General features: G+C 46.5%; 1 protein-coding gene across 5 annotated transcripts in view; it reads left to right on the plus strand.

Moving 5' to 3' along the window:
- DGKG (diacylglycerol kinase gamma) overlaps positions 1-24078 on the plus strand; it is a 223466-nt gene that overhangs the window by 150288 nt on the left and 49100 nt on the right. For all 5 annotated transcript variants that reach the window (XM_044943843.2, XM_044943839.2, XM_044943838.2 and 2 more), the window contains one exon: positions 12865-12955. In XM_044943843.2, the coding sequence (XP_044799778.1) occupies positions 12865-12955 (91 nt within the window). The remainder of the gene's footprint in view (positions 1-12864; positions 12956-24078) is intronic.

A 24078-nucleotide genomic window follows, 5' to 3' on the forward strand; every position in this document is an offset into this window, starting at 1 on the left:
TCTGAGAACCCAATCTCAACATGACATTGTTTCTATGGGAAAATGTGCTCAGAGTGACAAACAACTGGCTTAAGCAAGGAACTTTTGTAACCTGACCTGTCACAGATTGGGCACCACCTCAAGCTCAGAAAGGCTGGCTGTGGGAGGGAGAGAGGAGACCAGGCTTATTCATAAGCCAGCATCCCCTCAGACACCGCGATACCATTTCAGGCCAGCTTTGCATTTGCCCAGAAACAAAGCCTCAAAGGCATCTGTAAAATAACCACATAGCACCCACCACAGAAGACAGATGTGAGGACCACAGGAGGGGCCCCTTTGGTTTCTAAAGCAGCTAATGTAGGTCCAGCACACAATAGACACTGGATAAGTAGAGACTAAGACAATTCCCAACAGCTGGGGGTGAAGCTGGGAGTGGAGGGAGTAGAGACAGAGGGGAAGCTCTGCTGTCTCTCTCGGGGCTCCCTGGGAATAACGTAGGGTGAATTACTGTAGGGTGGGGTTGTGGACCTGCTTTGGGGGTTTGCCTCCTTCTCCGCTAAACAGTTCCTAGTTTCTAGCTTTGGTTGGTCAGAACCTAGGAAATGGTCTTCCTCAGCAAGAGCTTCTGAGAGCTTCCTCAGCCTACCTTCTCCCAATGTTCAGGGCTATATTTGGTTGGTTGGTTGGAAAACAAAATCTCATCTTTTTATTTTTTATTTATCTTTCATTTCCTTATTTTTTAAAAAAGCTTTTTATTTTTATTGGGGTAGCTCAGCTGGTAAAGAATCCACCTGCAATGCAGGAGACCCAGTTCAATTCCTGGGTTGGGAAGATCTGCTGGAGAAGGAATAGGCTACCCACTCCAGTGTTCTTGGGCTTCCCTGGTGGCTCAGCTGGTAAAGAATCCACCTGCAATGCAAGAGACCTGGGTTTGATCCCTGGGCTGGGAATCGATACCCTGGGTTCGATACCCTGGAAAAGGGAACGGCTAACCACTCCAGTATTCTGGCCTGGAGAATTCCCTGAACTGCATAGTCCATGGGGTTGCAAGAAGTCGGACTGAGTGACTTTCACTTTCATATAGCCGATGAACAATGTTAAGATAGTTTCAGGTGGACAGCAAAGGGACTCAGCTGTACAAATACATGTAACCATTCTCCTCCAAACTCTCCTCCCATCAAACCTGCCACATAACATTGAACAGAGTTCCATGTGCTATACAGTAGGTCCTTATCAGTTATTCCATTTTAAATACAGCAGTGTGAATATGTCAATCCCAAACTCTGTTCTAACCAGCCATCCTCCCTACCTCGGCCTTAACTGTTCCCAACTGCCTTAAGGTACGTTTCCTGGCCCAATGGTTGTGTGAATGCTAATAAAGCATAGATCAGGATCAAAAAGCTACACAACAAGTAAGCAATCATCACAGGGCCTTAGAGCCCCACGTGCCCATCTGCCTTCTCCCCTTTCCGTGCCTCTGGGAGCCAGGCTGCTCTCTGTCCTCGTATTTGACTTTGCCGTCTGAGAGTTGTGTGGTTGTGCTTACTCAGAGCCCTCTAGCCTCAGCCAAATCAGCCTGAAGGGGATTTTCGTTCCACAAATAAATCTTCAAAGAGAGAAAGGATTGCTAAAAGCAGCCAAACTTGGTGAGATTTTTATTTTATTTTATTATTTTGGATGGGGGAAGGGAACTATTTTCCCTTGGCAAGGACAGATACTGACTGGAAAAACATTCCAGAGACTCGGGCCCTCAATAGAGGAAAACTTTAGCTGCCTCACCAGCTGTCTCTCCTGAGGGTCACCCCCAAAGCGGCAGAGCCATGTGGTGGCATTCCCATCACAGTGGCTGTTCTCAAGTCACACTTCTGTCTCTTGGGAGAGACTGCCTCAGAGCTGCAGAGTCGGTGAGTGTGCAGGGTACCCATGGACAGAGGGTCTGAGAGAAACCTCCTGCTTGGGCCTGGGTGTTTGCCCACACAGGGGTGTGTCCCCAGGTGCTACCCTAGGGGAGGATCCCGTTTCAGACTTTGACTGGCTTCATGCCCACAACTGGAGTCCCGCCCTTAGGAGGGGAAACTGTCACATGCGAGACAGAATTCCAGAATGTCCACCGAAGGAGACTCTGCCCCTAGTCCACGGAAACCAACTGTCTTATGTGCAGTAGGAGGATCACTGCTTAAAGGGAGCAGGTTCTCTGGGGCTCAGAATTACCCTGGGAGGGAGGGGCAGAATGGCTGCTCTAGAGGAGGCCAGTGGCTTTGGCCCTTCTTTTCTCTGGGACAAGAGTGGAGACTGGAGACCCATAGGGAAACCCAGACGGCCAACTCTGGGGAAGAGCAACACAAGGGCTGGAGTAGCCTGAGTCCGCCAACCTGGAGCTGGAGCTTGTGGTCTTACCGTGGCTTGCGATCAAAGCCAGCCCACAGGCGCGAATGGGAATGGCCTGCAGCTTTGCCGTCATCAGCTCTTGTGGTTTGGGCTGACCTTTCCACTTCTCTCAGATGCCTCTGGGGCAGAGCCGCAGGAGGGGGAGTGGGGATAGACGACAAGGTAAGGAATAAGGATGGGAAGGTGGAAGCTGGAAGCTGGGAGTTGAATCCCAGCCAGTGCATCCTCAATCTCAGTGTCCTAAGGCTGATGTCAGTCTTCTAATCTGTACCCTGAGAAGGCTGGTATGGCTTAGAAGAGAACCACTGTGCAGAGCTGGTGTGGTTCTGCTTGCACTCACATACTATCAAATGGAGCAGTACTCTTATTTATTCCTCACCACCCTCCACCATGGATGCCCTACTGAATAAGATTTCTGTTGCCCAGAAAGGCTGTTCTAAGTAACCATTCATTTTCTATCTTTAGGATTCAACAGAATCCATTTGCCATTCAATCAGAGCAGGTTGCCAAGAGTAACCAATGTAATTGATTTTATTCCATTCCACATAAAAAAAATTTTTTTAACCTGCTAGTTAGCCTGTACAGTCTTTGTTAGGAGTAAATGCCCAAATACTGCTACATATTAGGAAACACTGACAGCAACTCATGAACTCCTTCCATACTTTGGAATAGTCCTTGGAATCTGATCTCCCAGCTGGGAATCCCTGGACCCCACAGTTCCCCTAAGTGCAAATGATGTCACCTGTGATTTTGCAGGTAATTTTTCCCACGTGAAAATGACTCAAGAAGTGTCTTCGTAGGTTATTAAAAGGATTTTGTCTTTATACTATAAAATACACACTAGGCAGGTTCCTCCCTGCTTTCTTGGCCTTTTAGGTTTTCTTTAACCCCTTCTTGAGCTCTTCCCCTTTCCTGTTCCCCACATGCTTCTGGTCTTGTTGCCCACCCGCTTCTGGTCTTGGTCTGCAGTCCACCTGTTCTTTCACTACCCTATATTTTTCTGAGCACCATGAATACCAGTCTTGTCACCAGTATGGAAAAAAAGCCAGGGAATACCTTGCCCCTTGAGCTGAGCCAAGACAAATCTGTTGGCAGGAGCAGCGGGCACAGGAGTCGAACTCAGAGAACAAAAACAGCTATTTATAAAGTCCGCTTCCTGATTGCTGGGGGCTCACTTGCCCTTATACCAACAGGGCCACTGCCTCCCCTTGGAAAAGCTCCTTCCATCCATAGCTCTGTGCCAGCAGGTCACCCAGTGCCATTCCAATGAGCAGCGAGGGCAGGGGATAGCATGCAGGGTGGATTAGATGTGGTGACAAGCTCTCTGATGGGCCAGGGCAGCTGGGTGTGCTGGTGACACAGATGGCCTCTGCAGCACCTGTGAGATGACAGTCGCTGGCCCCTTACAGGACTTGACACCCTGGCTTTGGAACTAAGCCTTACCTACCCTGGCTTGTATTTTTTCTTTTTTAAAATTTTGATCCAAACTCTGGTTAACATAATCACTGAACATCCAAAAGCACTCAGGACTTAAATAATGTAAAATGTCAACAAATAAATGGTCTCAATATTATAACAGTTGCCATTCAGCTTGAGTTGCACTTACTCTTCTAGGTTGCTATCATACCTCTCTGGTTGTGCTAGATTCCTATTTTCCTTCATAACCTGACACTAGTCTAACTTTGGTAGTCAGAGCAGTAACAGCACCAATAACCCAGCAAACTCATGGTACTGAGATCATTTGTTTCTGTTTTTTAATTGAGATGAACCTTATGAAAATATATAATTAATGTACCAAAGTAGCCTGTTGGCTAGGTGGAGTTTTCCCCAGGTGTGCAGTTTGGGGCCCATATGGTGTTCTTTTAAAGAGCTGAACTAGTTGCCAACTTTAATAATTAAGAGAGTTTACTTTAAAATACATTCTTGTGGCATCTTTGTTTAAAAAAAAAGGCAGCTCTGACAATACTCGGGCCCACACTCCTCCACGGCTCTGATTGTGGAGCAGGGGGGCCCTCCCGCTCTGTCCTGTATCTTGTCATCTCAGGTTCTTCAGGGAGCTTGGAGAAACCTCTGAAATTTGTCATCCTCTGCCCTTCACTGTAGGATGAGGAAACTGAGTCTAGGAGACCCTGCGTAACTCTCGTGGGGTCGACATTCTAGTGTGAACGAGAAGTGGGGCTGGAGGAGGTCTCCTGCCTGCTGGCCCAGCACGGCCACCACATCATTCGGCTCCCTCAGCCCAACACAGAACATATCTTGGGAGCAGCATCTGCTTCACTGGGCTGACAGAGGCCTAACTGACTGACTGAGTCATGACCCACTCAGGGAATCTGATTATCAAAGTCCAAACCACAAAGAGGAACACCTTCAATTCAAGGGCTCCTATTTCTAGAAATAGCTATAGTGTCCTCTTTGTAGCCTTCTACGTCCAAAGAAATGTTTTCATGTTTTGATGACTTCAAAAGTCTACTGCCCTTAAAACTTCCTAGATGATCAGAAAAGGGCCATCAGAAGCTCATTGCCTTTGCTGGTGAAAATGCCCAGCAGTGAGCTCGGTTTCACTTGTGGACATCCTTGAAAACAGGCTATTCATAGGCTGTCAGGATGGTGACTGAATCCAGTCCTAAATTGCTGACAAATATAAAAGAACATTTTTAATTAGTCTCATTTTTCCCTCATCTGTCAAATGAAAAGATTCAACTAACTAGTGTGCAATCAATGTTATTTTCTTATAAAGCAGGGGGAAATTAAGAAAGCCCAGAAATAGAGTCAACCCACGGTGTCACTGCTGATGTTTACCACTCCCCCATGTGCCTGAGAGTCCCTGAGAGCCCAGATGAGGGGCTTCTGCCTCAAGAACGAGTTCACCAGGGTAGCTTAGAGCCTGACAGTGAACCTAGGAGTTTCTTGGACCTGGAAACCAGCCTCAGGACAACTGGTTATGGATTAGTCATCTCCAGCTGAAAGGTGATTATGAGAAGGAAAGAAATGCTGGGCCAAAAACAACTCAGGAAGACGGATGCAGAAAAAGCAATCCAAAAGTCATTAAAACATTGTTAGTTTTATTTTCTTCAAAAAATATTGGCTGCCTGGGATAGAACCCCACAGGCTCCTGTCCCTACCCCTGCAGCCTTTGGGGAACAAATCTCCCAGGGAGTGTGTCTCTTAGCAACAAGAGAGAACAGTGAGGGGGTACTTCCCATGCATGAAACACCTGCTTGGTGCTTTGCATTTGCCATATGAGCTTCACAACTTTGCTGGGTAGAAAATCATACTCCCATTTTGTAGGAGAAGAAATGAAGGGTCAAAGAACTGAAGTAACTTGTCTAACCAGGAAATGGCAGAACCAGGCGTGAACCCTAGCCTCTCTGACTCCAAATGCCATGCTCTTATACAACTGCAAATGAAACAGACAAAAACTAGTACCACGTGCAGCAGCAGCAAACCTCCAACAAGGGCTAAAAGTAATGGCAGGAGAGACATCTTCAAAAGACCAGAGAACACTGGCGGTCAGGCTGTCTACTCAGCAGGGAGAATGAGGGCTTTGTCAAATTGTTAGAGAGTATTATTATGTCTTTCTTTGGAAAGGTGCTTAGGGTGCTAATGGGAAGGGGGAAAGAAAAAAGAGAAGATGAGGCTGAGAAGAATTTGCCTCACTCTGTGAATTTATCATCAAGAGCACCTCCTCATAGGATTCTTCTAAGAATGGAAAGAGATAATATACATAAAATGTTTGAAAAAGTGAAAATGTTAGTCACTTAGTCGCGTCTGACTCTGCGACCCCATAGACTGTATCCCACCAGGCTCCTCTGTTCATGGAATTCTCCAAGTGAGAATACTGGAGCCATTCCTTTCTCCAGGGGATTTTCCCAACCCAGGGATCAAACCCAAGTCTCCCACATTGCAGGCAGATTCTTTACTGTCTGAGCCACCAGGGAAAATGTAAAGCCTAAAGTCTAAAACTTCCCTGATGAGAGGCTTTCTCTACTTCCAGATCAACAAAGAACCTGTCAGCACTCAGCACTATCCACATCTGCTCTGCCAGTGTAGACAGAACCAGAGAATCTAGGTTACTCCTCCCTGGTGTTGTGATATGCAGTGGTAGCAGGCTGGGGGTTTGGCTTCCTTCCTGTTCTCATGAAAGTGAAAGTCACTCAGTTGTGTCCGACTCTTTGCAACCCCATGGACTATACAGTCCATGGAATTCTCCAGGCCAGAACACTGGAGTGGGTAGCCTTTCCCTTCTCCAGGAGATCTTCTCAACCCAGGCATCGAACCCAGGTGTCCCGCATTGCAGGCAGATTCTTTACCAGCTGAGCCACAAGGGAAGCCCAAGAATACTGGAGTGGGTAGCCTATCTCTTCTCCAGGGGATCTTCCTGACCCAGGAATCAAACAGGGGTCTTCTGCATTGCAGCTGGATTCTTTACCAACTGAGCTATCAGGGAAGCCCCATAGCAGCTGAGAAACCTTTAGGAAGCCCTGCCTCAGATGGGCCTGCCAGTGCAGTCCTTGGTGACAACACCCCAACATATACAAAGAGAGGGTCTGTCCTCTATGTTCCTTGGCCCGATGCCAGCCTCCACCTCAGGCCTACCATTAATGTCTGACCTCAGTCATGCAGGGTGCTGGGGGCCATCTCTATCTGATCAACCTTCATCCCAAGAGGAGTCTCTTCCTTCCTTTGTCCTTACTCTCCTGGCTCCAGCCTTTGGACTTGCAACCATTTTGGCAGCTAGGGCAGAGGCAACCAGAACAATCCCCCTTTATATTATCTAATATAAGGCTAGTGGCAATTTTTTCTGAGAAACCAGATACATGACCTTTATTAGGAAGAGGGTACTTTGTTTTTTAATATTGAATGTTGCTGATGGCTTGCCAATAATCAAACTTTTAATGTGTACAGGGGATGAAGGCCTGTAGACCAAGGCCTGTTATAAATGACTTCACATGTCTCATTTAATATTGATAACATTCTGTGAATTAGGTATTTACCCATTTTATGAGTAAAGAGGCTCAGAAAAGTAAAAAAAAAGAAAAAGTTCAAAGTTATACAACCAGTAAAGGGAGAGTCAGCATTTGAAAGCAGGGCTCCTTGATTCCATCCTGGGGTCTTGCATTAGACCCCTTGGTCGTCTCTTATTATGCACGGCCAGAAGTGGTCCACATTGGAGCTGAAATGGGAGGCACCCGAGGTGAAATTTACGTCTGTCTCCCAGCTTTCCCCATCTCACTCTGTGTAGGAGATGCCTCATGGGCACCGCCTATGCCTCATTTCTGGGTGAGCTGAGAGAAAAAGGTCAAGGGTGTCCTGGGAGCCTCTGGCTTTTCTAGGGATCTATTCTGGTTTCCCCAACTTTCTGAGTTTGTTTAGATTCAAGACCAGGAGGTTCCTGTGACAAATCCAATTGAGACTCATCTAGACTCCACCCCTGGCCACTGGGACTTAGGTCGGGGGGAGGGTACACTCTTCATCAGACAGCATTTCCCAGCTTGTGATGCAACCACTTACACCCCAGGCCTGCAACTGCTTCCATTTCATAGCCTGGTTTACAGCGGCCTAGTCTGTGATCAGAGCACACAGCACCACACCACATGCAAAGACATGAGAAGATAGTGTGGCAAGGCCACAAAACACAGGCTCTGGGGCCTGACAGTCAGGGAGGGGGCCACCTCTGCACTTACTTGCTCCACAACCTCGACAATTTACTTTTCCTCAAGTCTTCCCTTACTTGTAAGTAAGGGAAAGAGATAGTGCATGTGAAATGTTTTGCAGAATAAAAAACTAAAGAACCATAGGAATAGATTGTATTTGAAAGTGCAAGTAAAATTGTTCAGTCGTGTCCAACTCTTTGTGACCCCATGGACCGTAGCCCACCAGGCTCCTCCATCCATGGGATTTTCCAGATTGTATTTACTTCTAACTAAAATGTGCCTGAGTTAAAAGAGGAGGAAGAAAAGCTCTCAGATTTCTGAACAAAAGTCCTGTCAGTCAGAGGTTGAACATTAGCATCTTGGTGAAGCTATTAAAAGTATGGAAACTTGTGAGGCAAAGATCCTGCCTCTCTTATTTACCACTCATCTCCAGGTCATATGCAGTGCCTAGTCCATAGTATGGCTCAATAGATGATCTATGGATAGATGGGTGGACGGATGATGGACATGCCAAAACACAAAAGTGCTGTCCCTCAGTTACAAAGAGGACTGCTGCTGGAGAACTGAACTGCTGTGCTTCTCACTCAGTGAACAGCACCCGCCATCTATCATGCAACCTAAGCACTTGGGTGTCATTGACTATTCTTTCTCACTCACTCCTTACAACAAACCAGCCCTGTCAGTTCCACCTCCTAAATTTTAGCTTGTGAATCCCTTTCCTTAGCCCGAGCCCTAATGTCACTACCTTTGTTCAGGTCCTTCCCAGTTCTCTCCTGGGATTCTACACCACCTACAAACCATCCTCCAGGCCTCAAATCTGTACCCACCCCTTCCAGTCGGCTCTCCAGACTTGGAACAGAGTGAGCTTTAAAAAGCACAAAAATCTGTCAGGTCGCTACCACCAGCCCCTCACCACTACTCTCACTTGAGGATGGTCCACAACACAGTATAGACTTTAAGATAAAGCTCAAGCACCTAAGCATTGCACCGCCCTTATCTGGCCAATCTATCCCTCCTTGAATTCCAGATCCTCTCCAGCAGGACTGTGCTCTCTCTTACCCTAGGCCATTGCTTGGGCTTTTTCCTCTGCCTAGAATGTTCTTCCTCCACTTTCCTTATTCCCTTCCACATCCTTCAGAACTCATCACTCACTTAGGATGAGTGGTGGCCTCACTAAGAATTGGATGTCCCTCCTCCTAGGTATCCCCAAGGCTTAGTACTTGGCACATGACTGTTTCCATAGTCTGTTTCTTCGGCTGCCTTTCTCAGGTGTCTGGCTCATGGAGTTCTGTGTTTTGTTCTCCCCTGCACTAAGTACACCCTATCTAGTCCTGGCACACTGAATATTTCTTGAGTCAATAAATACTTTGTCTCACACCAAATGTGTACTTTCTCAGAAGCATATTTGCAAACATGACGTCTATGGACAATCATGTGACCAGTCAAGATAATTAACCAAGGATTAGGCTGTGGTCTGACTCTGGAAAAAAAAAACTGTTAGATTAGACATGGAGGGAACATATATTTTTAGCCAAAAGTCAAGACACAATGATCTGACTAGTATGATCATGTTTTTCTGTCCCAGAAAATTTTGGATATGTAATGTCTACAAAAGTCTATATAGTCAAAGCTATGGTAGTCATGAACAGATGTGAGAATTGGACCATAAAGAAGTCTGAGCACTGAAGAATTGATGCTTTTGAATTGTGGTGCTGGAGAAGACTCTTGCGAGTCCCTCTGGACTGCAAGGAGATCAAATTGCTAAGTCACTTCAGTCGCGTCCAACTCTGTGTGACCCCATAGACGGCAGCCCACCAGGCTCCCCCATCCCTGGGATTATCCAGGCAAGAACACTGGAGTGGGTTGCCATTTCCTTCTCCGGAGATCAAATTAGTCAATCCTAAAGGAAATCAACCCTGAATATTCGTTGAAAGGACTAATGCTGAAGCTCCAACACTTTGGCCACCTGATGCAAAGAGCCAACTCATTGGAAAAGACCCTGATGCTGGGAAAGATTGAGGGCAGGAGGAGAAGGGGACGACAGAGGATGAGATGGTTGGATGGTGTGACCTACTTAATAGACATGAGTTTAAGCAAGCTCGAGGAGTTGGTGAAGGACAGGGAAGCCTGGCGTGTTGCAGTCCATGGGGTCGTGAAGAGTTGGACACAACTTAGTGACTAAACAACAACGGTGTCTACGGCTGCCCAACCTGATACCATAACCTTATTATGGTATCCAAACATGCCAAGACATTGAAATAATAACTGATAAGTAAGTAGCTAACATTATCGGTGAGATTATTATGCAGGAAGCATTATAAGAAGTGCTTTGTGGTCATCCCATTTAATCTTTACAACTACCCTTTTAAGCAGATCTTTTTATTACCTCCATTTTACAGATCAGGAAACTGAGGCTTAGGGTTCACAGCCAGAAATGGACATCTAACCAGCAACAAAAAAGCCATCTGTTTGATCTTCTCAGTCATTCTGCAATACTGACCTAACCATGACCTCTTAACCTTATTAGATCATCAGAAGCACCACTTCTGGGTAAAAATAGCTTGCGGCTTCCGGAAATTTTTATTAAAACTCTAAATCTCCTGGCAATAACTTTCAAAAGTCATGATTCAGACCAGCAGTGATATTTGAAAATGGAATCATAATGCGGGTCTCCTGGCTACAGAGATGCTCTCGCTGCTTGTGAGGCATCCTCAACTTTGGCATTTATGACAATCTGTGCTTTTCCTGTTACTGGGTCTTTTGCCGTCATTGTCTGTTGAAAGGCGCTGACCCTCATTCTGTCTTCCCTGAGGAATCCTCTCTTTCAGGGCTAATCGCTCTGTCTTCTTCCTTGGTTGTCACTTCACTGGGATCTAGAGTAATGCTTCAGAAAATCCTGACAGCTGACCACCTGAATAGCGATCACCTGGGCACTCATAAAATGCATATTCCTGGGCCCTGTCAGACACAGGCCACATAGAATCTCTACAAATTAGAGCCCAGGCACTAGCATTTTAATCACATTCACAAGTGATTCTTATGAATACTAATGTTTCAGAGCCACGAAAGGAGTCCCCAGATCCTCACAGCTCCAAGCGTGATTGCTGGGCCAGTACTAGCAGCATGTTAGAAAACAAGGAATTCTTATGCCCAAATCCTGAATGACTGAAGCAGAATTTGCATTTTAATGAAATCCCTGGGTAACTTGTATTCACATTTCTGTGCATACAGAGAACTCATCAGAGTAGTGTTTCCTCTGCACATCATGGCAGGCGTAGAAAACAAAAGCAATTGTTTGGCGTTTATCTCATACAGAAAGAACCCCGGCTGTGGCATCAGGGGCTCAGCCTGCCCCAGACCCCAACCTGGCCACCCAAAGCTGAGGAGACTGGAATCTCAGGCACACCTGTGCCTAGTACACTGGCTGAGAAGGTCTACTTAAAGAATACCCAACCCTTCATAAGCATAACTTCATATGCTTCTTCATAAGCATAACTCCATAAATACTGCTTATTCCCGTCATCGTTTATCATTTCTTTTCCTGCTTACCAAGAGTCAGAAAAGCTACTTCCCAACTCGATCTTAGAAATCTTCATGCAGTGGGAGAACACAGACTCATCTTTAAGCTGTGGGTGGACTCTTTGAGAAATGTAGAGAGAAAAGTTGTGCCTCTTGTTTGAAAGCATCACCTGCTATGGCCTAAGAAATACTAGGAAGAAAGCCTTCTTTCCTTTGAAGAATGCTCCTTCCTCTTAGTCCACAGCTCTGAGGATGGAGGATCAGCAACACACAAGGCGCATCCTCTCTCCTGAAGATGTGCCAAGAAGACTGTGATTCTGTTTAATCCTTCCTCAGCAGAATCTGCCAGCTTATAAACTGGACAGGTGTCCCTTCTCTTAGCCAGCCCCTGAGAATAGGATGACAGTTGGGACGGGAGGAATGGAATACCTTCAGAAACACTTCCTGGTGAGACCATCTGATCAAAATGACCAAGTGTCAGGACACAACCATCTGACTTTGCAGAGCTCCCGGCTACATGGGAACACCATTGTTTCCGGCTGCGCACCCTCCCCCACCCCCGCCTCGCGCCCCCGGCCCATCAGGAAAATGTTGAACATCTTTAAAGCTCGAAATAGCGAGCTCTTACTTTGAAGCAAATAGGACAAGGCCTACCCCTCAGTGAAGGATTGTCATAGCCTCAGCGAATACAATTGAGAACCAAGTGGGGGGAAACTATTGCTACCAAAACAACTCACTTTTGTTTTTCTCTTTCCTCCTTGCCTGCAAATCTGTGTCTAATTCTTTCCATTATGCTTCTCCCAATCAGAGTGCAGACAAAGTAGCACACATTTTAGCAGGTTTCAGGTGGGGCTATCCCTCCTCTGTCCTGAGGCTATACCTCTGTCAAGTCTCAACTGGCTAACCGATCGTCCTCCCTTTGTACCCCAACTATTGAAGCTCCCCTGCATTCGTAGTAGAAAGGACACTAACCAGAGCGTGCTTTCAGGTGCCACCTGGTTGACTTTCATGGAACTCCTCCCTTGATCCAGATCCAGAGGCAAGCAGGCCTTTCTCTGGCTCTGACCAGGAAGATCAGAGAGCCATTGGCTGTTCACTCAGGGTAGCCATGATGTCTAAGAAACAAATAGGTTTTTCTTTAAGTTGGTGGCAAGAACAGTTGGTTAAAAAAATCTTCCATCCCTGATCATCCAATTAAGAAGTGCTGAAAACATAAGATTGGGGACAGCTGAGGGCTTGAGTGTCCCAGCCCCAGCAGCATAGCTGCTGTACACAGTCATTTCAAACACAGAACACTGAGCCATCTTTCTGACTCCTGGTCCAGGATGAAGAACAAGCTGTGGTACTTTGAATTTGGCACCTCGGAGACCTTTGCGGCCACCTGCAAGAAACTCCATGACCACATAGAGTTGGAGGTGAGTTCCCAAAACTTGCTTTGGGACCTTGGTTCTGGTCCGGGACTGTCACATACCCTCAGAACATGTCCCCTAGGTTCATGGTGGTCCCAAGTGTAATCCTTCTTACCTCCATCCTGTTCCCAACATGTCCACAGCCTCACTCCTAGTAGGCTCTAATCACGGGGTCTGCCTTTCTCGGCCTGACCAGGGAATCCTGGGGTCTGAGACCTAGAGGCCCAGTAGACTCAGGGCTGCAGTCCTTTCCTGCCCTCAGCCCTCTCCCCACCATCACCTTTCAATTTCTTCTTTTTCAAGAAATGAAGACAGGTGCTACCCACTCAGGGAAAGAAGCTGCTATGGGGATAGAGGCAATGTCCCAAGCCTAGTAAAAGTCTGGGAACTGAAACCGCAGGGCTGAGGGGTCTGCGGTTGAGGCCAGGGATGACCAGACATCATCAGCTCACCTGCCTCAACTTTCAAGGAGCCAGTTCAGGCACTCAGGGCCAGCTTCCCAAGTGTGCAACCTGCACACACTCAGAAGGTTCCTCATTTAATGCTCTTCTGTGACTGTCTTAAAATTCTTGATAATTTTTTTTTTAGCAAAGGGCCCTTTATGTGCATTTTGAACACTCAAATTACATAGCTGATCCAGTTGGTGCACTTGCATTTTAACTCTCCCGGGACTTGCAGCAGCCTGCCTCAGACACAGCCTGTGGGCTTCACTTACTGGTTGATAAGCTGCCCACTTATTCCCCACCCTGCTTCTGCTGGGCTGCTCTCCTGAGGTCTTCTCACTTCTAAGAAAAGATCGACCTGCAAGCCCAAACTTCTGTGCACACCTGCTATCTCTGCTCTGCAGAACCTCAGGCCCTTGGGGCCCCTTGCCCATAGTTCTCAGTTACCGACCCCCATACCCCTTCCCATGGAATTCAGGCCAGTGGTCTTGTTTTCACTTGAGAAAAACAAGTGAAAGGCAGTCAGAATTGGGCCGGGATGGGCTCTTGCTGGGCCACCAGCTTTGTCCCTGAGCTTGCAGCAGCAGTCAAGTGGGGCCCAGGCATCCCTTGGAGGAGGAGCATTTGGCCTGAAGCAGTGTGGGAAAGCCCCACCACTCCCTGTGGAAGGGAGCCTGCGCTCACGGGGAGTTTTCACAATCAAAACGCAAAGCCAGAGATTCTGTGCTTCTCTTTGACTCATCTGTCTGCCTCTCCCCAGCGGTTGCTGGGTTACCAACCCCAGGGTGGGAGGAGCCGACCTAGCTAATCCCCTGAACTTCTAGCCAGCTCAGTCAGAGGGCAGAGAGGCCCAGGAATGTGGGGCACTTTTCCCCAGGTGGTACCACCTCCACCTGGGAAAGTCTGAGAAGCCTGCCTTCCTCTATGGACACATAAATCCATGGCCAGAAACTCCACAGCAAAGGGGGAGGGGGCTGGACTGGGCTGGAAACTGGACGTGGCTGGAGCTCTGTGTGCATTTTTCCTGTTGGCATGATCATCTGGGGTGTCTTTAAATATACCCCAAGTGAGGGACAGCCCTGGCCTAACCACTGCCAGCTGCAGACACACAGCGACTGCTTGTTCTCCCTGCAGCTGGCCTTGAAACTGTGCCCAGAATAGAGCAGCTCAGCTCCCCTGCCTCGGTGGGCCCCGCCCTCCCAAGCTCCCAACTCCCAGCTTCCAGCCCACGGCATCATGGGCCCCTCTGAGTCCAGTGCACAGCGGTTCATCCTCAATTGCAGAGGGGGCTGGTGGCCTCTGGAGGAGGTGGGGGTGTTCACACTGTGGGTTGTTGGGGGCTTTCAGCAGCATTTCTTGTTTTCCTTAGCTCCCCATCATGAGTCTTTTTTAGTATTTATTCCTGAAGCTAAGGATGGGGGGCGGGGGTGCATCTGACAGGCAGCTTCTGTTCTGAAAGCCTGCAGGATTGTGGCAGGCATCCTTTTGTATCCAGGGAGCCGAGGGGAGACGGTCCTGGGTCTTATAATACAGAGGAGACCAGAGAGACAGAGAGGGAGGCGTGTGAGTAACAGATGTTAGGAGGCTGTGGGGCAGCCCAGGTAGATGTGAGTGCATCAGAGGCCTTGGGAAGAACAGTAACAGAAGGTATGTTAAGTGACCTTCTCCAAGTGGCGGCTGCACACAACAGCCCAGGCCTGAGAGGACCAGCATGCTCCTCAGTTCAAGGTCAGTGAGCCTGAGAATAAGCCCACACAGGTATTTATACTATGTGCCACCACTTCCAAAGCCCCACCACAGCCTTTATTGCAGAGTCACACAACAACCAGTGAGCTAAGTAGGCCCGGTATTCTTATCCCCACATCACGGAAAGCAAGCTAAGGCACAGAGAGTTAGAAAGATAAACAGAAGGGAGACAGAAGTAACAAGGGGAGAGGAGAAAATCACAGACTCTGACTGCCTACTGTAGCGTGTCCTCATTTGATTCCATCACCCAGCAAAGCAAGTATGATCACATTTTTTTTAATGAGGAAACCAAGGCTCAGATACACTATGTAACTGGACCAAGGTTTCATTGCTGGAAACGTGTAAGAGTCTAGGCCTTCCTAGACCTCCTGGAAAGGAGTTTAGCTTGGAACCCAATAAACAGATTGACCTAACAAGTGCTAGGAGCTTGCTGAATTTTTCAGCTCGGATACACTGTTTCTTCCTCCTTTACTGAATGTATGGCTGCTTGGTTCTGTCTCAGCTGCAGCAGCTGGGCAGGGCTGCTGGGAAACGCTTTAGGAGAACAGAGGGCACAGTCCTACTGCTTGCTCATTTGAGGAAGGAGGGGTGGACAGGAGGAGTCAGGGAGGAAAACCGCCTTAAAGTTTACCAAAGGTCTTCCCATGCAGCATCTCATTTTGATCCACAGAGTATGCAGAGAAGACACGAATATCCTTGCTTTCTGGGTGAGGAAACTGAGGCTCAGAGGTTCAGCAACTTGTGAAAGGGCCCAAAGGTTAGCGGTTCAGGAGAACAGATTAGAAAGTCTATTTCATTCCATGTCTATGCGTCACCTCGGTAAAATTTGGATGGTGAAACTTAAAGCTAAAATGAGTCTTATGCGGAAGTTCTGCACTGAAAGTCTCTTGCAAGGAATACAGTCTGTTTTTCAGAGACTTGTAGCTTATTGGAAACTAGGAGAATTTGGTCCCTTCTCTGAAATAAAGTTTACAGCCCAGTTGAGAGAACAGACATGAGCTGGTTAATATAATACTCACTTAACTAGTGCTAAGAAAACTTGATCCTGGGACCTTGAGGACCCACGTGAGCCATCACCCTGGACACTGTTTTGGGGTCAGAGACTAAGGCCAGAGAGAAGATGATTGCAGATCTACTGGTCACCTGCAGACACTTGGTCAAGGCTAGGGTAAGGGGGAGGGGGTGGGGTTGCTCAGTGAAAGGGGCTTGGCTTGGACAGGCATCAGCCCTCTTCATGGAACTGTTGTCTGGGCTTCAGTGTTCTCATATATAAAATGGAGAAAGGGGATTAGTCTACTTCCCAAGGCTATTGATTAACGTTTTCAGATTTGTTATTTTTTTTTAAGTAACTGGCAATGGTGCCAAGTGCCTCACTGAATCCACAGAGCAGCCCCAAGTGGCAGGTGTCACATCCCCTTTCCGGAGATGGGGACAGAAGCTGAAAAAAAGCTCACCTGAGGTGCATGACTCTGAGTGGTCAGGTCAGGCTTCAAATTCAGATTTGCCCAAAACCCAGGAGTTTCAGGGCAGTACTGGCACATCATTCTAGAACAGAGATTCTCACCGGTATTAGGTATATCTGATCTTCTCTTTAGTCATACACTTTATTTTAATATTTTGGGTAACACTAAAAGCAAGAATTGATGCTTTTGAACTGTGGTGTTGGAGAAGACTCTTGAGAGTCCCTTGGACTGCAAGGAGATCCAACCAGTCCATTCTAAAGGAGATCAGTCCTGGGTGTTCTTTGGAAGGACTGATACTAAAGCTGAAACTCCAATACTTTGGCCACTTCATGCAAAGAGTTGACTCATTGGAAAAGACTGATGCTGGGAGGGATTGGGGGCAGGAGGAGAAGGGGATGACAGAGGATGAGATGGCTGGATGGCATCACTGACTCGATGGTCATGAGTCTGAGTGAACTCCAGGAGTTGGTGATAGACAGGGAGGCCTGGTGCGCTGCAATTCACGGGGTCGCAAAGAGCTGGACACGACTGAGTGACTGAACTGAACTGAAAAGCAGGTATGAGACTTTTACATTTATCAAAAAGAAAAGCAAAAAAAAAAAAAGGCAGATGCATGCTCTAAATGCTTCCTCTGCGAGCACACAAAGCAAGCTGTGAGAGTGAGTACCCTTCCTGGGAAATGGCTGCTCTTAATTTGGTTGTTGTTGTTCAGGCTTAAGTCATATTCCACTCTTTGTGACCCATGGACTATAGCCTGCCAGACTCCTCTGTCTGTGGGGTTTTTCCAGGCAAGAATACTAGAGTGGGTTGCCATTTCCTTCTCTGGGATCTTCCTGGACCAGGGATCAAACCCACGTCTCCTACACTGGCAGGCAGATTCTTTACCACTGAGCCTATTAGGGTTGCCTCTAATTAAGAAGCCAGCCTGTCACCCGCATAGTTGTCATCAGCCCTGGTGGAACAAAAGCAGTCTCTCAGGGTCTCCAAGTCTCTGACTTCCCTTCCCTTCCAAAGCCGCCCTTGATGTTTATTCCGATCTGATGGTACCTGAATAAAGGAGGGGGGAGGGGAGGGAAGAACACAGTGAGTCACCTCCCCCACCCCAGGCCCAAAAGAGGCTTGCACAGGTTTTGACTTAGTTATGGTTAGGTGGAGCGAACCAGGCAGGCATCGACTTGAGCACTTATTTTACATGCCGTGGAAATTTTACTGGTTAAAAATATGAACTTCCAAAATTCCTTGATATCATACCTACTTTTAAACAATGTTCACAAGGGAAGGCTAGCCAGCTTCCCTAATATGAACCTCTGCCTGGGGAAAAGTGAGTCTAAATGTGGAGGCTGCTTCAAAAAAAAAAATCTGTTACCTGGTATATTTTGGGAATCTCTGCACATCAATTTTCCCCTTTTAATTGAGGATTTTTTTTTAATACAACAAAGTTTTGAGAGTGTATCAGATATTCTCATTTCTCCCTCACTTAGAATTGATATTTGTCACTATTTTGTTTTATTCCTTTCAAGTATCTTTTTAACCAAAGAAATAAAATTTTATGGATGGAACTGAGTTCCCCACAACCGTTTTGTGCTCTGCAACTTGTCTTTTTCACTCACCATTAGTTCTCAAGATCTCTCTGTGGTGATATTGCTGGAGCTAGTTCATTACTTTTACCTACTTTGTACCATGGGGCTCCAGGAATACCCCCACCCTGTGATGGGAGTAGGAGCAGAAATGGGAACCCTCAGACCCTCTCGGGGGACATGAGTGGTGAACCACTTTGGAGAGCAGTCCGACAACAAACACTGAACTGAAAATTATCTTTTAGGACGAATGACCCAGCAGGTTCTTCATAACCTAGACCTGGAGAGTTTCCTGCACATGAGTTCACAGGGTGATGAACACAGAGATGCAGTGCAGTCCTTTATTATTATAACAAAATGGAACCAACCCCAGAGACCATATTATCCTAACACTTCAAAGAGATAGAGTGAAAGTACTAAAGGCCACTGAATTATATTCTTTAAAATGGCTAATTTTGTGTCAGGTGAATTTCATCTTAATTTTTTTTCAACGTGAAGCCATATCATGAGATGGGCCCTGTCTATGAGAATCCTAAACTCTAAAACTAACCTTTAGCACAGCTATGTGTATGTAAAGAAGCAGAATAAATAATGAACCAGATTACTTTAAGACTGAGCAGTTATCTTTACCTACTCCAATCCAGCCAGGTGCCATTTTTTTCAGAAGAGAGAAATCAAGGACTTTACAGGTTGAGTTGGTTGGCCAACTTCACCCAGCCAGTAAGTGGCAAAAGAGAGCCCATGGCTGCCCTGATATCCACTGGCAATGTTGCACACTCCTAAATTAGAGGATAGACTTTCAAGCACCTTTTCTGGCATCATCTATATATACCTTCTCAGCTTGGGCAAGTGGAACCTTCCAAAGCTTGGAGTAATGAAGTGGAAACTAGCCAAAATGAGCCAAAAGCTCAGCTCGTCAACCCAGGCACAGTGATTCCATGGGAGACGAAATGAAAACATATTCATGGGGAAGGGAAAGATTCATGGAGAAGAGTGGAGATTTTGAGATCTCAGAAAACAAAAGGTGGCAACCTGATCATGCACCAAACCTTCAAGTCAGAGGCTGGAATGGACACAGAGAGACATCCTCTCCCATTTGTGGAGTCCATTCTCTTCTTCCATCAAGTCCAGGGGTTCCATCTTTCCAGGAGCATTCTCACTGTGAGACCACCCAAGGCTGCTCTTGTCACTTCAGATTTCCTCTTCCCTATCCTTCAGTTCTCACCGCTCCAGGTACCCAAGCCTCAGTTTCTGCCTTCTCCCTCTTACGACAGGTGCTAAATTCTTTTGATTAGAAAAGTAATCCAAATCTATGCAACCCTGTGGACTTTAACCTGCCAGGCTCCTCTGTCCATGGAATTCTCTAGGCAAGGATACTGGAATGGGTTGCCATTTCCTTGCAGGCAGATTCTTTACTGTCTGAGTCACCAGGGAAGCCCCAAATCCATGGTAGAACATGTTAAACCATAGGCCTTGTTTCAATCCTGTAATAATGTCAGCCCTTGTATCTATAAGAGCAGGCCTCTGGAGGACCTCTTTGACTCTTTGATTGTCTTAATCTTTATCCATTTTTAAACACAGCTCCATCCTTTCTATCTCTCTTCCTCTTTCAGCCATGCACTGACTACAAGTTTCCTTCACAGATCCTCAAAATCTTTCAGCCTCCTGAGAAGAAATCAGCAATTTTCTCTTTAAAAATCCCATTGCTTGCTTACAGTTTGACACATAACTTTTTCTCTTAAATGACCCTCTTTTTTATTCCCTACACATGCATACCCTGTATTTCACTTCAAGCCTCCATTCATCCATGTGCTTTTATTTTCTTATTCTTTCCCATTTCCTTTGTTCTTTGTGAATTGCTTTGATTTTCTTTGTCTTCAGATTCCTGGCTTCATACACTTTGTGTCTCCCAAGTACTTTGGAATAACTTTTAGGGGTGAATTCTCATGCCTACAATTTCACAAAGCAGATGGTGGGGGAGGGGTATATGCAGCACAATGGATAGATGAGGCTCGGGGGTGTCTCAGGAGACCAAGCTCGGGGTCCCATGCATGACTCAGCATGTTGGGCTAGAAGGAGCTCCACTCAGGTTTCTGAGAGACCTCAAGGCTAACCTCTGCCCCAGCAAGCTTAACTTTTCTACCCGCCGGGGTCCCCTAGTGAAAGAATAACTTTCCCCAAGCTATGTCTACAAACAAATGCGTCTTTTAAATAATAACAACCTGTGAGGCCCTGTCCATGGGAAATGTGTTATTTCTCTTAGACTTTTTAGAACATTGAAAAAAACTCATGATCTTCATCTCCACACTCAGCACATTCAGGGAGCTTGGATGAAAAGCATTCAATCTTTTCCAGCTTCTACCACTGGGTTATGAAACAGAATATTACATACACATATGTCTCCTTGGCTTTAGTGGACTAGTCTTTGGTTATCTGTCTTAGTGAGGTCATAAACATGCTGATCCCAGTATTCTATAGAAGAGGAATTAAGAAAAGAGAAGAAATGACTCAGGAAGTATATATAATCTAACAAAGGACCAGTTAAATACTGTGTACACATACACATTACATGTCAAGTCCATTGGAATCCACAAATTAATAGCAGCAGCCACTTACTAAGCACTCACCTTGCAACAAGCTCTGTATCCTGGCACTTTCCTACACTGGCTTGTTTAATCCTCATTACAACTCTGCATACTGTGCATTATGTACACAAGGAAACTAAGTCTCCTTAAAATAAGTACTCCAAGATCAGATGAGTTCCAAGCCCATGTGCCCCAAGCACAGCACTCCCTGTAGAATCTACCTCTGCTTTCCCCCTCAGGTATATATCAGCTGAGTTGGTGGTATGGCTCCCCTGCAGGACTTGGCCTGTCTATTAGGCAGTTGTCTGTCTGAGGCAAAGACTCGTCTTATTCACCCTGTATCTCCAATACCTGAAATGAAATCATTGCTCTCTAGTTTTTGATTGCACAATTTGAACCAAAGTGTGAAAAAAATCCCATAATGAATGTGAACACTAACAAATTACTACTTGACCAGACTCAAGTGATATCTTTGTGTTGGACGTCCCCAAAGTAAAAGGGACCCACCTTGCTCCATCTATAAGACAGAATGGGCTTGCAGCCTGGCACTCAGCCCTTCTTCTAACTGTTGGGTGAGTGGGAAGACTTCCCACGCCCATCTTTGAGCTGTTGCTGGGACCTTTGAAAGTAACTGAGGGTCTGGGACAACTGTGAACCCAGGACAGGAAATGCCAGAGTTCTCCCACCTCTTTCCCACCAAGGAGAGTGAAGACAGTGAGTGGGCAGAGCCCATATGGCAGCAAGGGTACAGGGCTGCTAGGGGGTCAGAGGAAGTGACTCCAAAAGGCAGAAGAAGGCGTCTTCACCCTGAGCCCACTCTGGTGGCCCAGAAGTCTACCTGCCCCTGAGCCTTGCCAGTCCCTATGGCTATCAGCCCTGCTCTGTCTGCAGGTGAGTCTGACCCTTCAGAAAGCCCCATCCACCCCAGGTTGGTCTGAGCGCCCCAGACAGACCGCAGACCTATTACACTGCATCCAGAGCAAGAATGCCACAACACACTAGGTTGTTTTTTTCTTTCTTTTTTTTTTTAACTTGGGGAGGGTGGAGCAGTGGATAGGAAACAGCTTTGCCCTCTATCCAAATCTGAGGCAACCCACCACTGTGAGCTCTGAGAAACAGCAGTTTTGTTTTGGAAACTGGCACCCAGGGCAGGCTTGCTCCTGGAAATGAATTTGGTTCTCCCCTCAGCTGCAGCGTTCTACTTCCAGCCTCCCTGCCAACACCCCCTTCCAGCTGCCCCTCTCAAAGGCACCATTGTGCCTGCCTGGCACAGCAACAGAGGAGGGCTGAAGAGGAAGCAAACATTTTCTGCCCATGGGATGTTCTTAAGCAGGTTGTGTGTACATGGCTTCAATGCTGCATTCCTGGAACCCACACAGACCCGCCAAAACACCATCGTCCCCGTCACAGATGGCAGGCACTTTCCAGTCTAACTGGCCCTCCACTGCTCCCTGTCAGAGAAGGCAGGGCAGGCAGCTAGATGGACACGGGCAGCAAGAGGGGGACCACGATGCCACTTTTTCAGCACAGCATTGTAGCCTGCCAAAGCGAGGCTGAGCAGAGACTGAATCTCTGAACTGAAAGGGATTTGGTCCCATGTACCACTCAACAAAAAGATCCGTTCTGGCACATTCTGATAAGTACACATCTAGCCTTTTCTTGAATACTCCAAGGAAAGGAAGCTTACTACTTTGCCAGAAACCTGTCCATTGCTGGAAATCTCTTTCAGAAAGTTTTCTTCCCGATGTTGAACAAGGATGTATGTCCCTTTCATTGCCATATTCTTCCCTTGTCAGCCCTCAGCACAGTTCTTGGAACAAAATAGGTGCACAATAAGTGTTTGTGGGATGCATGACTGAATTCCCCATCCTTTGGGCCTGTTCCACCTTCTGGAAGCATGCAGAACATACCCTCCTGCTCCTCCACATGACTGCCCTTCATAGGGGTGCAATCTATCTTCCAAGTCCTCTCCTATTGATCTTCACTGAGCTAAATATCCCCAGTTCCTTTTATGGCTCGATGTATAGATCCCTGACTATCCTGACCTGCCTTCTCTTGATAGATTCCATTTTTTCCAGTCTCCTTAAAATGAAGAATCAAATCCCTTATATTTTATATATCCTTATATCCCAAAAGTAATCTCATAGGTAACAAAGCATGAAATTAACAGGCCTCAGGTACATGCTCCATAAGCTAGACTGTCTTTTTGATCTCGTCATTTGCATCTTCGCAGGAAACCTGTAAGTTCATGAAGCCCACCACAAACCTGATTAAAATGGGAAACATCACTGAGTGAGTGTTTCCTCATCTGTTAAAAAAAAAAAAAAGGTACAAATACCAACCTTGCAGGGCTCTAAGGATTAGACATAAAATATATGAAGTGCCTGGTTCCTAAGAGTTACTCAGTAAATGATTATCTATTAATATTATCACATAACATGTATATATTAGTATCTAACTGCCCACAACAGACATTAGGTTCTAAAATTGATGAAATAGATAAAACAGTTCCTCTGATTGCAGGGGAAGCCACTGCAGCTACAGCCAGGCCACGTTTTTAATGTAGACATTACTGGACCGTCTTCCTACTAATGCTCTCACCACTCATCAACACCACTCAGTTTCTTTCCTTTTCTTCCCCCAGGATCCACATGAGATTATGGACACTAAGAACATTCTCTCTGGTTCTTCTTTAGCGGAAAAAGACAGCATTGTTGCCCTGACTGCTCTTCTTTCACTCTCAATAAATTTCTCTGTTCTGGCCATAGGCCCTACAGATACGCAGATATCTACTGCCTTCTCAGTGGTGTGCTGAGGCCAGCTTGCCTACTGGCACATCTCTTCTTAGCTCTGCCTTTAGGGATGTCATGTTGGTAGCTTTGGCCACTGTGGGAGAATTTACACCATGAAACACCACAATCACAGCTTTTTTTTATCCTGGAGATTCTATTAAACATTTAGCAGCATACCACTGCCTCCAGCACTGACTGCTAGAGGTCCCTGCAGGACCCATTTCCACTCCTTCCCCAGGGTCTAGCACTGAGTAAGTAGGGCCCCATCATTCTTGTCTTCTGTCTCTTAACATCGCTCACATATATCGTGCCCCATGTGTCCTATTCTTAGTACTAACTGTTAGATATAGGTTTCCCTTAGCTGTGATCAGAGGATCACTTCTTGAAGTCTTGGATTAACCTTCCAGATTTCTCCCTAATATGGATACTCATTCCACTTTCTTTCATTGGTCAATATATTCATCCTGGGAAATTGTAGAAACTCATCTGGAAGGAAAGACCCTTTGCCAGATTTCTTTAACAC

Source organism: Bubalus bubalis, chromosome 1 (assembly GCF_019923935.1).
Source record: "Bubalus bubalis isolate 160015118507 breed Murrah chromosome 1, NDDB_SH_1, whole genome shotgun sequence".
Taxonomy (NCBI): Eukaryota; Metazoa; Chordata; class Mammalia; order Artiodactyla; family Bovidae; genus Bubalus; species Bubalus bubalis.